Source organism: Cricetulus griseus (assembly GCF_003668045.3).
Source record: "Cricetulus griseus strain 17A/GY chromosome 1 unlocalized genomic scaffold, alternate assembly CriGri-PICRH-1.0 chr1_1, whole genome shotgun sequence".
NCBI classification, from domain to species: Eukaryota; Metazoa; Chordata; class Mammalia; order Rodentia; family Cricetidae; genus Cricetulus; species Cricetulus griseus.
The window spans coordinates 116,411,946-116,426,287 of NW_023276807.1; the positions used below are offsets into that span (position 1 = coordinate 116,411,946).

Here is a 14,342-nt window from a genome sequence, read left to right on the forward strand (position 1 = left end):
AGCTATGGTCATGCTATACTCACTGAGTTCTGTTCTTTGTTTTTTTTATGGCTGTCTGTGGGGATTTCAGCATTCTACTGGTAAAATCAACTCCTCTCATTTTGAAAATTCACTCAAAACATGAGTGGAATATTGTTGGAAATTTTTGTATACTGAAACTGCCAAAAATGAAACATGTATCTGTCTAGCTTATGTTCATGGGCAGCAGCAGACAGTAACAGAAAAATCATGGTTTTGTATGGACTTCAGAAGTACCAAACACTCATCACTACATTAATTACAGAAGTAGGATGTCACTGTGGATGGGTAGACAGTTTCAGAATGCTGATTGTATGATGCTGTTTTAGGCTCTGCTGATGGGGGCAGAACAGAGAGATAGAAAAACAGAGGTGAGTGGGGCTGAATAAATTATCTAGCCACTCTGGGATTTAGATACCATTTAATATCTTCTGCTGTATCAACAGTGAAAAATACTAGTTGTGTTTTTTGGTTGTTTCTCTAACCATATATAAACTCAACTCCATTCTAAACTCAGAAACATTAGACAAGAGACTTCCACAGACCCTGAATTTCAATTCCCCTGTTTAATCTTTATAACACAACTTCTTTTTAAAAACCTTCAGTTTACTCTTCTTCAAAACAGGGATAGTTATTAAGGCCCAGCTCTTCCATCAATACTGCAACTGTCTGTTTTTCAGACAGTTACTTCATTCAAATACTCCTGGTTTTATTCCCTTCATATTTAAAGTAATGCTTTTAGTTCTAGTGGCTTTACCACCTCATAGTTTGCTTAAAAAGTATAATTCTAAACTATTTTGATGCAGCCGTGTGAGAAATCCTGGGATATAAGTTTGATAACTTAAATATTTAGAAATTTCCACCAAATTCATAATCATAAAGCTCATCTCTTTTTAACTTAGAAATTTGGATCCCTTTAGGATAAAGGCCCTATTTGAACAAACACTGTTTCATGAACAAATACTTAAAAGATATGCTTTCCTGTAAGATGGTACTAAATTCTTCCTTTTGACATGATTGTACCATTCAGATGAATAAATGATCTCAGAGCTATCAAAACACTGCAGGCCTCTGAAATCTGATTAACAACTACTCAGATCATGAGTGAGACACTTTTTCATAAATTACTATCTTCCACTGGCTTGGGTGATTTATTCTTTGATGGACACTACAGTTCCTTACTTTCCTATCATCTCAATTAATATTTTGTAAACAAGTTGAAATGTGAGACTGGGAGCCATGGTGTACACAGAGGTTGTGTTGTAGGTTGTAACATGTGAATTCAAGGGGAGAAAATGTTGTAGAACAGGTCTGAAGGACAGCACTGTTCATCCTCTGCTTGTCTAGTTTGTACAGGGCCCCTCTTTCACTAATCCCTAAAGCTTATATGCAACTGAACACATACATATATACATACATAAAGAGAATCTCACAGTGTTAGTCTCCATGGCAAAGAATCCAAGTTTGTCTCATGGGACTTCTCTCTGTTATCTTTCACTTTAGTTTAAAAACCCTGTTGTGAACTTCATGGGCATTCCCCCCCCCCGAAAGAAATACACCAGAGATGGAGCATGCACACCCCATAAAGTGAAAGTGTAGTAAAGGATGTCTAAGCATTGTATGGACTATTTGAAATTATGTTACTGGCTGTGGTGTTCTTAGAAAGCTATCATCAGAGGGTGCTGTTACAAGATTACTGAAACATTCATTGCAATGTGTTTTTATGGGTGCCAGAGTCAAAGGGTACTGAGAAGACCCCTTTGCCACTGTGGACTAGTTTATAAATTCCAAGGCAGCAAAGGGTGTTTATTTTTCCCACATCTGTTTTGGGCTCATCCTTTGTGGCATTGTTTGCTGGATGCTGTTTCCTTTATGCTTCCCCTGAAACGAGGACTTTAGTTTGCACTGTTTCAATGCATTTGTGGAAGCAGTGAATGTCAAATATTTTACATTTAATTCTGTCTTTCATTGCTTTGGAGAACCTTTCCACTTGAATTATGCCTTCCAGGGAGCATTTCACAAGCTTGCATAAGAGGGGAGTTTTTTGTTTTGTTTTGTTTTTTGTTTTCTTCATGGACTTTACACGTATTGTCCTATTTTCAAAACAAGTTACATCTGTTGAATGACTAGGAACATTAGTAATAATGGAATCTTGGGGACAAAAATCTTGGCTGACTTCAAGTCATGGGTGCTGAGTATCATTTAAAGATGCCTTCTGTAAGGCTGTTCTAATGCAGAAGCTATGCCACATTATTTTAGACTGTGGTGACAATGGTATTTGCATAGACTATCTAGCCATTACTGCTTTTTGCTGCTTTGTAATATAGTCTGCTAGATGACCAATGCAAACGACTCCTCCACTGTATTGTTGCTTGTGTTGTCTAGCCATGTAGGAACTCTCCTCCATCCTACATCTGGAAACATTCAAAAGAGAGAGTTTAGTAACCTTGTGAAACCTTGATTACTTTGCTTCATCTTTAAGATCCTCAATTTTCTCACCTTTAAATAGGGACTGTTATTAAGATCCATATCATACCAGCAATGCAATGATTAGTGAGATAGTATACATAGTTTGTTGGAACACTTGGTAGACTGTGCTTAAAAAAAAATAGATTTTTCCCCTTTGGTTTTTGAGATAGGATCTCTATATCCCTAGATGTCCTGGAACTAGTTCTGTAGACCAGAGTGACCTGGAACTCTGTCTTCCAAGTACTGGGACTAAAGGCATACACCACCACCGTCTGACTACAGTTATAGATTTTAACACAACTTCTTTTTCAAAATTTAATTTAGGGCTATTTTATATCTTAAAATATTCATCTGTATTTGTTACTTTCACTTGGAGTTTCTTCATGAGATCAGAAGATCTGAAGAAAGTGCATAATTTTCCTTATGATTTTTTAAACATATTGTATATTCTCTCTTAATATGTAGAGTAGCATTAAGTGAAGGATGTTAGCAGGAAAAGGCATTTTCTTTAAAACATGTTGGCTTCTGTCCCATGGAGAACAGACAATGAAATCATCATTGAGAATGCTGCTAAAAAACAAATAAACAAACAGAAACCTTCAGCTATTTAAAACAAGCTAGATAAAACGGATGAAAATTTAAACTGTAGTATTGTGTAAGATAAAAGCGTTTGTTTGCTTTACAAATGTCAAAAAAAAGCCCATTGCTTTAAATGGGCAAGAAGAAATTTCATCTCAAGAGTCAAAATAACTAGTCTTAGAATTGACCATTTATGTATGGATAGTAAGGGAGCAATGATACATTTTAAGGCAACATTTACTGAATTCCAGAGCAGGCATGATACAAAAGTATATTTGCATTGATTTGAGGATATGAAACACACATTCTTTTCCCACTGGCTTTGGTAAAGCAGTTGGTGTTATTTTAAGTTTGTATTTTGAAGTAGATTGAAGGTTATCTTGAATTAAAATATTAATTGAGCTGATAGGAAAGTTGAGAAAAGTAAGATACTATAGAATCCATCAAAGGATAACACACCAGAGCAGATGAAGATGATAATTTAGGAAAAAAGTATCTCACTTATGATCCTGGTAGATATTAGTCAGCAATTCAGAGGCCTGCAGTAGTTTGGTAGCTCTGAGATCATTTGCTCATCTGAAAGTGACACTCAGAAACAGCAGGTAGCGTAGATCTAGGATCTTTAATTATATTTGGTCTTAGAAAAGCTATCTCAGAGAAACACACCACACACATCTTTGTGAAAGCACAAGTCACCATCCAGAGCATCCTCAAATGGTCCTCAGATTTTGTGGACAGACTGTATCCCAGGGTGCTGACACAGAACTGGTGTGACTGTACTCTGTCATCTGTCCTTGGGCACAACTGAGCTTTTTTACAGAGTACCTCTGTGGTCTCCCATCAATAATCCTACAACACCCTTTCACTCTTGTCCTGTCCTGGGGCCATCACTTTAAATGTCAGCTCATTTACATTAGAGTTCACATCATGACACTCCCCTCTTTAAGTCACTATGGTGTTTTCTTTGTGGTATTAGGAACAAGATTGCTTTTTTCTCCAGTTCTTTCTTTTTTTTTTTTTGTGATTGCTTTGTAACTGTAAAGCAATTGTAGATTTAGAAATATGCCCTTTACGGATTTAATTTCTGGCATTTAGAAGAATCTTTACTTTTAAATATTTCATTGAATTTGAAGGCATTTGGTAACTTTTTATTGAAAAAGTTTCTGTCCATTTAACCTTATTATGTGTACAAATCTATGTCCATGATAGAGGAAAGCCAGTGCCAAACATATACATTTTTTGAAAGAAGAAAAGCAAATTTTCAATTTTCTTCTTCCTTGCCTGCCATTTTTCTGTTATTATTTTGCCTTATGTTTAAAACAAAATACATCATGATTAGTTTAGACATTCACTTTCATGAATAAATAACTAAATTCAGAAAAAATGCCTATTATTAGTAGGTGTGTGTGTGTGTGTGTGTGTGTGTGTGTGTGTGTGTGTGTGTGTGTATGTTTGCATGGAGGTCTGAATGCTAAGGTGTGCATGCAGAAGCCACAAAACAACTTTGTGGAGTGGTTTCTTTCATTCCATATCTTTTCTTTAAAAATGATTTATCTTTATTTCATGTGCATTGGTGTTTTGCTGTATATATGTCCTTGTGTTGGAACCCCTAGAATTGGAGTTCCAGACAGTTGTGAGCTGCCATGTGGGTTTTGAGAAATGAATCTGGGTCCTTTGGAAGACCAGTATTCATAACCACTGCGCCATCTCTCCAACCCCTCTTTCTGCTTTCATACCCATTTCAGGAATCAAACTTAGGTTGTCAGGCTTACACATTTGGGTGGCAAGCACCTCTCCCACTGAACAATCTTGCCAGATTCCCACAGAATGTGTCTTTTGACATATTAAATTGAGTGTCTCATTTCTAAAAGTTGTTAAAGAAATGCACTTCATAAAACTGGTTTTCTCTCAAAGACACGTTAAGCATTCCATTATTTTGAAACACTGATGAGGAACAGCAGTGGTGATTCTGCATGTGTGGAATCACAGCACCCAAAGCCACATGCTGTCTCTGTGCTGGGGCTGTAGATTTCTTCCCAAGGTACATGGAAGTGTTACTCATTTGTAAGGACATTGGGACAAGTAAATGAAGTAATCCAACCAGCCTAATATGTATAGATATTGTTTGTGGTTTAAGTTAAGAACCACTGGGACCCTGAAAATGATTAATACAATAAAGAGAAAGACACTTCATGTACTAAGTCTTAAATATCTACTTTCTCTTAGTATATGAAGCTTTGCCAGTGTATTAAGAACTTCAGATAAAGCTGCCACTCACTTATGCACTGGGGTTTATTTAAATGCACTACATTCCTTTTGCTCTTTAGATGATGCTAACAATGTGCAGTGGGTGAAGAGTGAAGGGTGTATTACAGGTACATGGAAGCATGCATGTTGGATGGTAGGGATTTTTAGCTGGATAGTGGCTGGTGGCTCAGGGAGTATGCCAAAGCAAAGTGGACCTAATATCAAGTGAATATACTGGGACCTCACTGAACTATATCAAAATGCAAAGAGAGCAGCCGGTTCTCATTCAACACAATAAGAACTCACTAAATGCCAGGAAAGATTGGGGAGTGCTGAATGAGAACAGGAGATTGCTTTGTCTTTTAATACAGTTCTAACCTAGTAAGTGCCAGAGGCAGAAGAAGGAACACAAAGATCGGGTCTTCACATTTGAGGAGCTCACAGCTCAGTGGGAAAGAGACTAGCACATGAGTCAATATAATACAGTGCAAGGGACCTTATCAAATGCTCTGGGGACACAGCCAAGGGAGGCATGGAGTTTACAGAGGGTGGCTGGGGTTTCACAGAGGATCTAAGAAAGCACTGTTTGGTGGGAAGGGAAAGCTCTCTATGGAAAGCAGCCTCTCGCAGGGTCTTCTTTTGAGGCTTGAAGTAGCATGCCTGTTTGGGCTGAAGAGTCAGCCAAGGTCTGTTAATCCAGTGCTTGGAATATGATTAAGAAACCATTCCATTCTGTCATTTTAGAAATCAGGATAGGCATGTTATGTACAGATTCCTCCTAAGAACTCCTATTGGCTGGAAAAATTTTCATGGTCACTATTACAAATGTGGATGATTCTTTTAGGTGCTTATGAATGATTTTTTTAGATGTTATCATAACAAAGTAACAATAACGCTATTTTGTTTAAAGTGGAAAATGGATGGTGAAAGTTCTTTCCCAACAGAATCATGCCCAAGACCAACAAAAATAGAATAAACATTTTTTTGTTTCACTTTAACTTTATTATGTGGTTCATTTATAAAAGTTGGTGCAGGAAAGGTAGTAAATCCAACTTTTCACCACTAATTTTCTCTTTGCCCTTCATGGACATTAAAACCCATTTTTATTGGTGTGAATTTTATTAAGTGCTAAACATGGCTCTGTAGATGAGCATCTTCCTAGCTTGTTTACATAGATACCCAAAGCTCTGACCACCCTCACCCTTCTGCTCACCTGTTCTGTAGCTCTCTTAAAAGCAGGCCCTGCTTTTAGAAAGTCCTTATCAGGCAAAGAAAAACACATAAAGCCTTTCTCTGCTTGGATTCTTGGGATTGCAAGCGGGGAATTTCTGAAGGTGGGTCTTCTTACCTTAGAGTAACTTTGAGAAAGGACTCCCTTATTGTCTGCTTCCTTAGAAAGTGCAGTCACTGGTCTCACTAAGTAAGTGTCCTCTTGATTCAACCTGATAAGTCTTTAAATAAGTCAGGACAACTTTTACACATATCCAGCTTCTGCCTTTCTCACAGTGATATTGGTCTTAGAGGTCAAGCAACTTGTATATCATTTTTCTTAGATATTTTTCATTAGCTACTCATCAGCATATTTAAATTTGGGAGAAGCAGCGCAGTAGGCAGTTATTATTCAATTTATTGAAGTATTTGCATACAACTGATAGGGCTGGATCCTTAGTATATCAATGATAGTGTTTGCTTACACTCTCCAGTAGGTGTGCACACTCCCAGCAAGCATAACAATAGATGAGGTCTTGTTAGAGTTGTAATTGGATTCCTAAAGAAGCATCTGAAACATCTAAAAAAATATCTTTCAATTAGATTATCACTCAAAGCATCTAAGACACCCTAAAAAAAATAAAAGTAGTGAAACCTTTGAAACACTACTTAATCACACAGAAAGTAATTCAATTCAGTGATAGGTTAAGAGCTGTGGACTGAGGTTTGAGCTTTGTTGTTGTAATTCTGATTTCTCTTATGGGGGAAAAAGGTGCTCATTTCCCACCCTCAGTTAAATAAATAGGTAATAAAATTCAAGTTTCTCTCAACTATGCCTTGACTTAAAATCATGACCTTTTGAGAATGTCTGAATTCTTCTAATACAGTTTACTGTATTAATATGTTTATTCTCTATTGAAACTGTGTCTGGGTCAGAAACTTCCATCCCACAGTGTGTGTCTGATGTTGTAGGGTGCTTGAGTTGAGAATTTAGGTCCCACTAACCACCTGACTAAACTTAAGGGAAACTGTAGTCAAGCACCATGTAACGAAAGGTGTAACCGACTTTTGATTTACAATGCTTGGATTCTCTTGAATGTCATTCCATCATTAATAGAAATTCAGGATGAAGCACTACACTGCCAAAGCACAGTCTCCTCCTTATGAATTTTCTGTGTAACATAAGCTCTGTTTTTCTTTGTTTTCTCCAAAGGCGCTTAAACAGAAATAACCTTCAGTTGTTTCCTGAACTGCTATTTCTCGGGACTGCGAAGCTCTACCGCCTGTAAGTAGACACAAGTGTTCGCTGTTGCTATGAGTTGACCTTGTGTTTTATTAATAGAATTGTGGCTGTTTTCTTGAACTTTCCTGGAATCTATGTGTTAATAGATTCCTAGATTGAAAGTTTGCCCTTTTGCTTTCTGAAGGAAACAGAAGATCTTCAGTGGTTCCAGTGGCTTTTTTATGTAGCATTTTGTGGTTTAATTGTTCATTATTGAAGTTGCTTTATTTTTCTTGGTTTTGATTATGTGATGATAGAGAGATTTGCCTCATGCTCAGTTAGAAACCCAAATATTAAGGGGAACATTGCTACCTTTATTCCACTTAAAGTAAATTGATAGTGTTTCCTGTAAATTTGCTGTTCATTCTGTTAGATTTTTTGGTATTGTTTCAATACTTGAGGAGTAGTGTTTATTAGTTTGTGCTTATTATCTATCCTAAGGCTTCTGAAGATGTAAATTCTCTCACAAGTGTTTCTTTAGACAGACTTACACATTTTGAAATGTGGACTGTTGGAAGGCAAGGCTTTCATAGCAAAATATCTCATAGGCTGTTAGGGAAGTTGTTCTTTTAAAAAAGCACATTGTAAGGATTAGGTGGAATCAGTTTTTCCTCCCAGGAATGCTTGTTCACTGACCTAATGCGTAATAGTGAAAACACATTTATGAAAGCTTTGAAAATTAGATTTCTCAGCTGTGTGCATGGTTTTGCGCAGATGGCAGATATGCTGCAAAGTGTTGGAAAAAATAAATAGCAATGGTTATCGATGTTCCTGTATGCTGTGAAATGACGGCTCGGATACATAGAGTAAGTTGTCTAGAGTGGCCCCACCTGTGTGTAGGGGGAGTCCCATATGGAAGTGTTTGTAGAGAAAGTGAACACATTGCTGTTTTCCGAATTTGATTTTGTAGCCAAAGCTTTGTAGCCTACAAGTTCAATATTGTTGTTATCAATTCCAGAAGTGTATGTTGGGAGGGTTCGTATTCACCCCCACTGAAAACAGGATATCTGTGAGGTCAGTCTTCCTGATACTTCATTCCACAATACAATGATCTTTCCCAGCTGACCCCCCACATCTTCTCTTTCCTGACATCTCTTCCCTTAGGAGAACCAAAACCATTTCTCCTGTTTGTGAGCTCTGCTGTTTAATGGGTCCTATTTGTGTGCTTTTAAAAATCAAATAAACTTCTCCTAACACATGATCTCTAAGGGATATTTTTTCCAAGAAGTAGGATGTGACCTGCTATAAAATTATACATATATACATAACTATCAATTGAAACATATTTAAATGGTTGCAGTCAGTGGAGTAACGGCAAGATTTGTTTTTAAATAGTATAGCCCTTTCTGTGGGGGATGGGAGGAGGGCTGGAGAAACTTGTAAGAAGTGGTTTTGAAACTGACACACAATAATTTTGCAAGATTGTGTCTTTCCTAGTAGTGTGCATATAAAAAAAAAAGCATACAGTGCCTTTGACATGTGTTGTTTTTAAACATGTTGCAGAAATGAACTTAAATGGAATGTTGTTGTCTGTTACTGCTTGCACTATTAAAAATGTAAGAAGTAACCTCAACACTCTCTCTCTGAGAAACAAGAGTGTTTTATATTTTCTCTAGAAGTACCTGGAATGATTTCCCTAGGAATTTTTGCATGGCTTAATGCATTATGGAAGTCCCCAGCAGAAAATTCTATCATTTGACATTTAGACTTTGACAACATCACATAGTAGATCAAAGAGATTTTCCCTTACATTTTAACATTTTATATTTTTCTAAAGTTTCTAAATGATGGGACATATGAAATCTATGAGAAATAGACTAAAATGAAAACATTTTCTAATTAATTGAAGGTATGTTTAAAAGGGGGGAAGGGACAGTTAGAAAAATATGCTTGGGATATTTATGTGTCTGTTTGGCACAAATAATTTTCCCCTGAGAATATGGAAGCTAACAATTTTAATCACTCGTGTCTATAGTTATAATACAAATGTAAATATTGTAGGTTTCCTAAACATAGCCCTTCATGGCACCATGGTTATTATTTACAGAGCTTCTCTATGTGATGGCTGAATTTTTATTTAAATGGAAATATAGAGGTTTACTTTTGTCTCCTTCCATCTCCTTTTCTCCCTTCCTCCCTCCTTCTCCCTCCCTCCTGCTTCCTCCCTACCTCACTCCCTCCTTTTCTTTTGGGTTTTCCTTTCTCTTTCCATCTTCTTTCATTCTGTAACCCAGACTAACCTAGAACATACATGTAGCATATACTAGCCTTGAACTGTGGCAGTTCTCTTGCCCCAGCCTCCTAAATGTTGGAACCACAGTCATGGAAGTGTGATCCTTGTCTGTACGTTAATATCAGAAATATATTGTTTGAGCTGAGGATCCCATGCATTACAAGAATTAGACAAATGTGGGTGAATTGTTAATTGTGGTATTTCTTTTCAGAGGAAAACTTATGAAGGACATGTGACTGCTTTTTAAGTGATGCTACCAGTGAAATTAATCAACCAGCATTGAGAGTCTTTAGTAAGCAGAAAGACAAAGGCTTGTAAATCTGACTACCACACCAGAGCTAGCATATCTATGAAGATCAATGATGTAGGTTCATTGCTTTTCCACTTCCCATGATACAGGAGTCTAGTTGCTCACCTGAAACAAATAATGTAGTATATGGAAAAATGTGTTCAACTCCACATTCAAAAGTATCCTTCCAAATGCTCTTTCAGATGAATTGTACAAATGAGTGAGAAAGGAACATAGGAGTTCTGACACATAACAGGGAAGGAGTATTAGCATAAAGAAAACATTTGACTAGTTGCTGCATGTGTATATTTTTTAAAAGAATCCATTGTCTCTTGGCTGAGTGACATAGTAGAGCCATGTATTTGTACATCACGGGCTAAAAGCACTTCTAGAATTTACTTTTTCTTCATAAAGAATGTTTTTTCTTTATTGTTTCCAACTATTTTTTTTATTAGAAAGAAAATTATTTTACATGCCAATCCCAGGTCCCTCTCCCTCCCCTCCTCTCCCGCCCCCCCCCCCCCCCCCGCCAACTAATGCCCTAACTATCCCATACCCTTTCTGCTCCCTAGGTAAGGTAAGGCCTTCCATAGGGGGTCTTCAAAGTCTGTCATATCTTTGGGATAGGGCCTAGGCCAACCGCCTTGTGTCTAGGCTCAGGGAGTATCCCTCCATGTGGGATGGACTCCTAAAGTCCATTCTTATGGTAGCGATAAGTACTGATCCACTACAAGAGACCCCATAGATTTCTAAAGTCTCCTCACTGACACCCACATTCAGGGGGTCTGGATCAGTCCCATGCTGGTTTCCCAGCTATCAGTCTGGGGACCAAGAGTTTTCCCTTGTTCAGGTCAGCTGTTCCTGTGGGTTTCACCAGCCTGGTATGAATGGACCCCTTTGCTCATCAGTCCTCCTTCTCTGCATCTGAATTTCAGTTCAGTTCAAGGTTTAGCTGTGGGTGTCTGCTTCTACTTCCACCAGCTGCTGGATGAATGCTATACAATGGTATACGATATATATCTATCTTTATTTTTACTCATTGCATACTTCATTTAATATATTTTCACTATGTAGTATCATTCAAGAAAGATAACCAGTTTAATATATAGTTTATAAGCTAGGACTTGGTTTTGGCATTGTTTGCTTATATAAAAAACTATTTTGATACATTAGACATAATACAGATTTATTTGAGTTTTTGTAATAAATAATCATCAACTTAATTTTGGCTGAAAATGAGATGCCAGTCACACACACATTTTGCAGACTCTAAATGCTATATAAAAGAAAAAGAGGGTACACTGTATATGAATTATGATTTGACACGGTTGATTGCTGCTAGCGGCCAAATATGCTTTCCCTTTGCTGTCTGCTCCAATTTCTCTTTGGAAGGGCTGCGAGAGCACTGTATGTTCAGGTCAAGTTGTTTGCTCAGAAATAGTAGTACACTCACAGCTGTGTTGGCTGGGGCAGGAGACTAGTTTAAATAGCATTACCGTTTATCCAGTCCATTAAGAGAACTCTGTAAAATAATCCCAACTCTGTGTAAACTACAGGACAGTGTAATAAAATTACAAGCACTTGTTGACAGATGGACAGTGTAAGTAAGGGGAAAGCAAAGGATGATAGGGTGAAGGTTAAAAGAGACAGCAGTTTCCCTGCCTTCTACAAGGAGATTCTTTCCTCCCCTCTGCTCCTCTGATTCTGAGGTTTTGCATTTTTATGATCCACCTAAGAAAGAGTGGGGGAAGATTGTTTTCAGGGCAATCTGGAGCTAGTTAACTGAAACAGACTGTAGTGAATTTTGAAGAGGTTGGCCACTATGGGTTGAACCCAATGAACAGCATATGCAAATCTTCCAGATAAGCCTGTCTTTCAAGGTAGCTTGCAAGTGTGTGATGCACCATTTCCCATCTGAGATTGCAGCTGCTCATTCAGTCTTATTTGAGAGGAATTTCATTGATGGTACCACGAATAAGCGTCTGATTATAAATGTTTGTTTTGTGGTTTTCAGTTTATTTCTTTGAGTATTACTATATTTACCCAGAAATCTAGCCTAAGTTTGTGTATCCATGACACGTTATAGAAATTCATCTTTCTCTAGTATCTTCCCAACTCCAAAGAAAATAAACAAAAATAAAATATATACCTATGTCCTTGTAGCACACTTTATTACACTCTTTTTGAATAGATGTTTTCTTTGTGATTCGAAGTGGAAATTATTCCTCAAGGAGTTTGAGGCCCACCAAACTTCCTGAGATTATAAATTTTAAAGCCAAACACCCTTTTTTTATTGCTACTGAATTCATACTGGAGATGAATATATTTTCCATTGCTTAAATTGATTGGTCATGTGGCAACCCTTATCTTAAGAAACCTCAAATTGTCAAAATGCTTTCTCATAACCATAGTCAAGGTAAACTTTAGAAAGGAATCTTCATATTTTATTGTTGTTGTTTTATTAAGGCAACAAACTTATTTCTCTAGTGTAACAAACACACACCTAAGCTGTCTTTATTTCATTTTTCCTCACTTCTATGGCAAAAGTTTTCATTGATTCTGGCAGTTTCAAGAAAAGATTATACTCTTGTAAATAATATTTTTTTTTAAATTAAGAAAACTAAAACCATGTTTGTATTTGTGAATTATAATCTAAGTTTTATTTTATAATTGTGCTTATCAATACTCTCCATGCATGTATAATGAAAATGATTTAATATCCCCAGGGTCTAGTGTGAGACTTGAAACTTGTAAGGTCTCAATAACTGATGTATTGAATTAAATCTCTGTTGGGTTCCAAGTTTGCAACTTGAATGAGCAAGTGATAACGCTGGGAAGGCATTATGAATTATAGAAAACTAAATTTAATTTAAGAGATAACTTGACTAATTAAATGTTTGATTCCCTTGGGTTTTCCAAACATCGAATGGTTTTAGTAGACATAGCACAATCAAAATGATACCTTTTTTTTTGTTTAAGCTAAATATACCTTAGTTAGAGGCAATGTTATACTTATGTACAACTAACCTTGTTTTGGGATGTCAAGAGAGTCTCATTAAGATTCTTGTAGTCAAGCATAAAGGCAGAGTACGACAGTGGAACCGTGTAAAAAATTCCTCTTGAATTAATTTCTGCCAGCTCTGATTAAAGTGTGGGCCACTAGAGGTGTCAGGTGCTATAGTTTCCTGCTTCATTTTACTCTTGGCCTGTTTGCCCCTGCCACAATAAATCTGACTTTGGCTGTGCAGGAATTGCAGGTTACAGTTGCTACGGTTACCATTGTTCAGACTGGGATCATTATTCTTAGAGGGAGTTACTGTGATGGCTACCGCTGACTTCACTGCTGAGACTGCCTGAGAGTCTCAGGTGCTGAGGGGGAAAGTTCTGCAGGATAAGCTCATCTGTACTGTAGTCCAGTTGGGGAAACACATTATGTGTATTTTGGATTGAAACTTCGGTGAGCCATACGATTGTATGCATATGTTTGAAAACAAAGAGTCTGTAGGACAGAAAGTACAGAAGTATTAACTTCCAGTCATTTACTACTTATTACCCAACATACTACTTGTTTTTACTTGGTCTGAGAGACTCTTGTTTTGCCACTTAAAAATAGGAATGTACAAGAATGTAAGTTTAAAAGATTATGACTATATAGTTCAAATATTTATTCAAATGATATTTATTCATTTACTTATTTACTGACTGACTGACTTATTGAGTCATTGTCTTAGCATGTAGTCATGGCTGGCCTGGAATTCACGATGAAGACAATACTGTCCAGGAACTGCAGCATTCTTCCTGCCTCAGCCTCCCAAGTGGTCAAACATTAGTTTTTAAGTGTATGGAAAAAGAAAATGACATAAGAGTACCTGTACATACTTCAGAGTAACTGTTGCCACAGACCAAAAAAAAAAAAAAAAGCTATACTAATTATTCAATAACACTCTGATATTTTTAAATCAACATATTTATACAAGAAGTTATATGTCAAAAATCAAATTAAATTAAAAATTGTA

General features: G+C 36.9%; 1 protein-coding gene across 1 annotated transcript in view; it reads left to right on the plus strand.

Moving 5' to 3' along the window:
- LOC100752994 (slit homolog 2 protein) overlaps positions 1-14,342 on the plus strand; it is a 318,933-nt gene that overhangs the window by 5,116 nt on the left and 299,475 nt on the right. Inside the window, exon 3 of the mRNA XM_035453335.1 lies at positions 7,736-7,807. Coding sequence (XP_035309226.1) covers positions 7,736-7,807 — 72 coding nt within the window. The remainder of the gene's footprint in view (positions 1-7,735; positions 7,808-14,342) is intronic.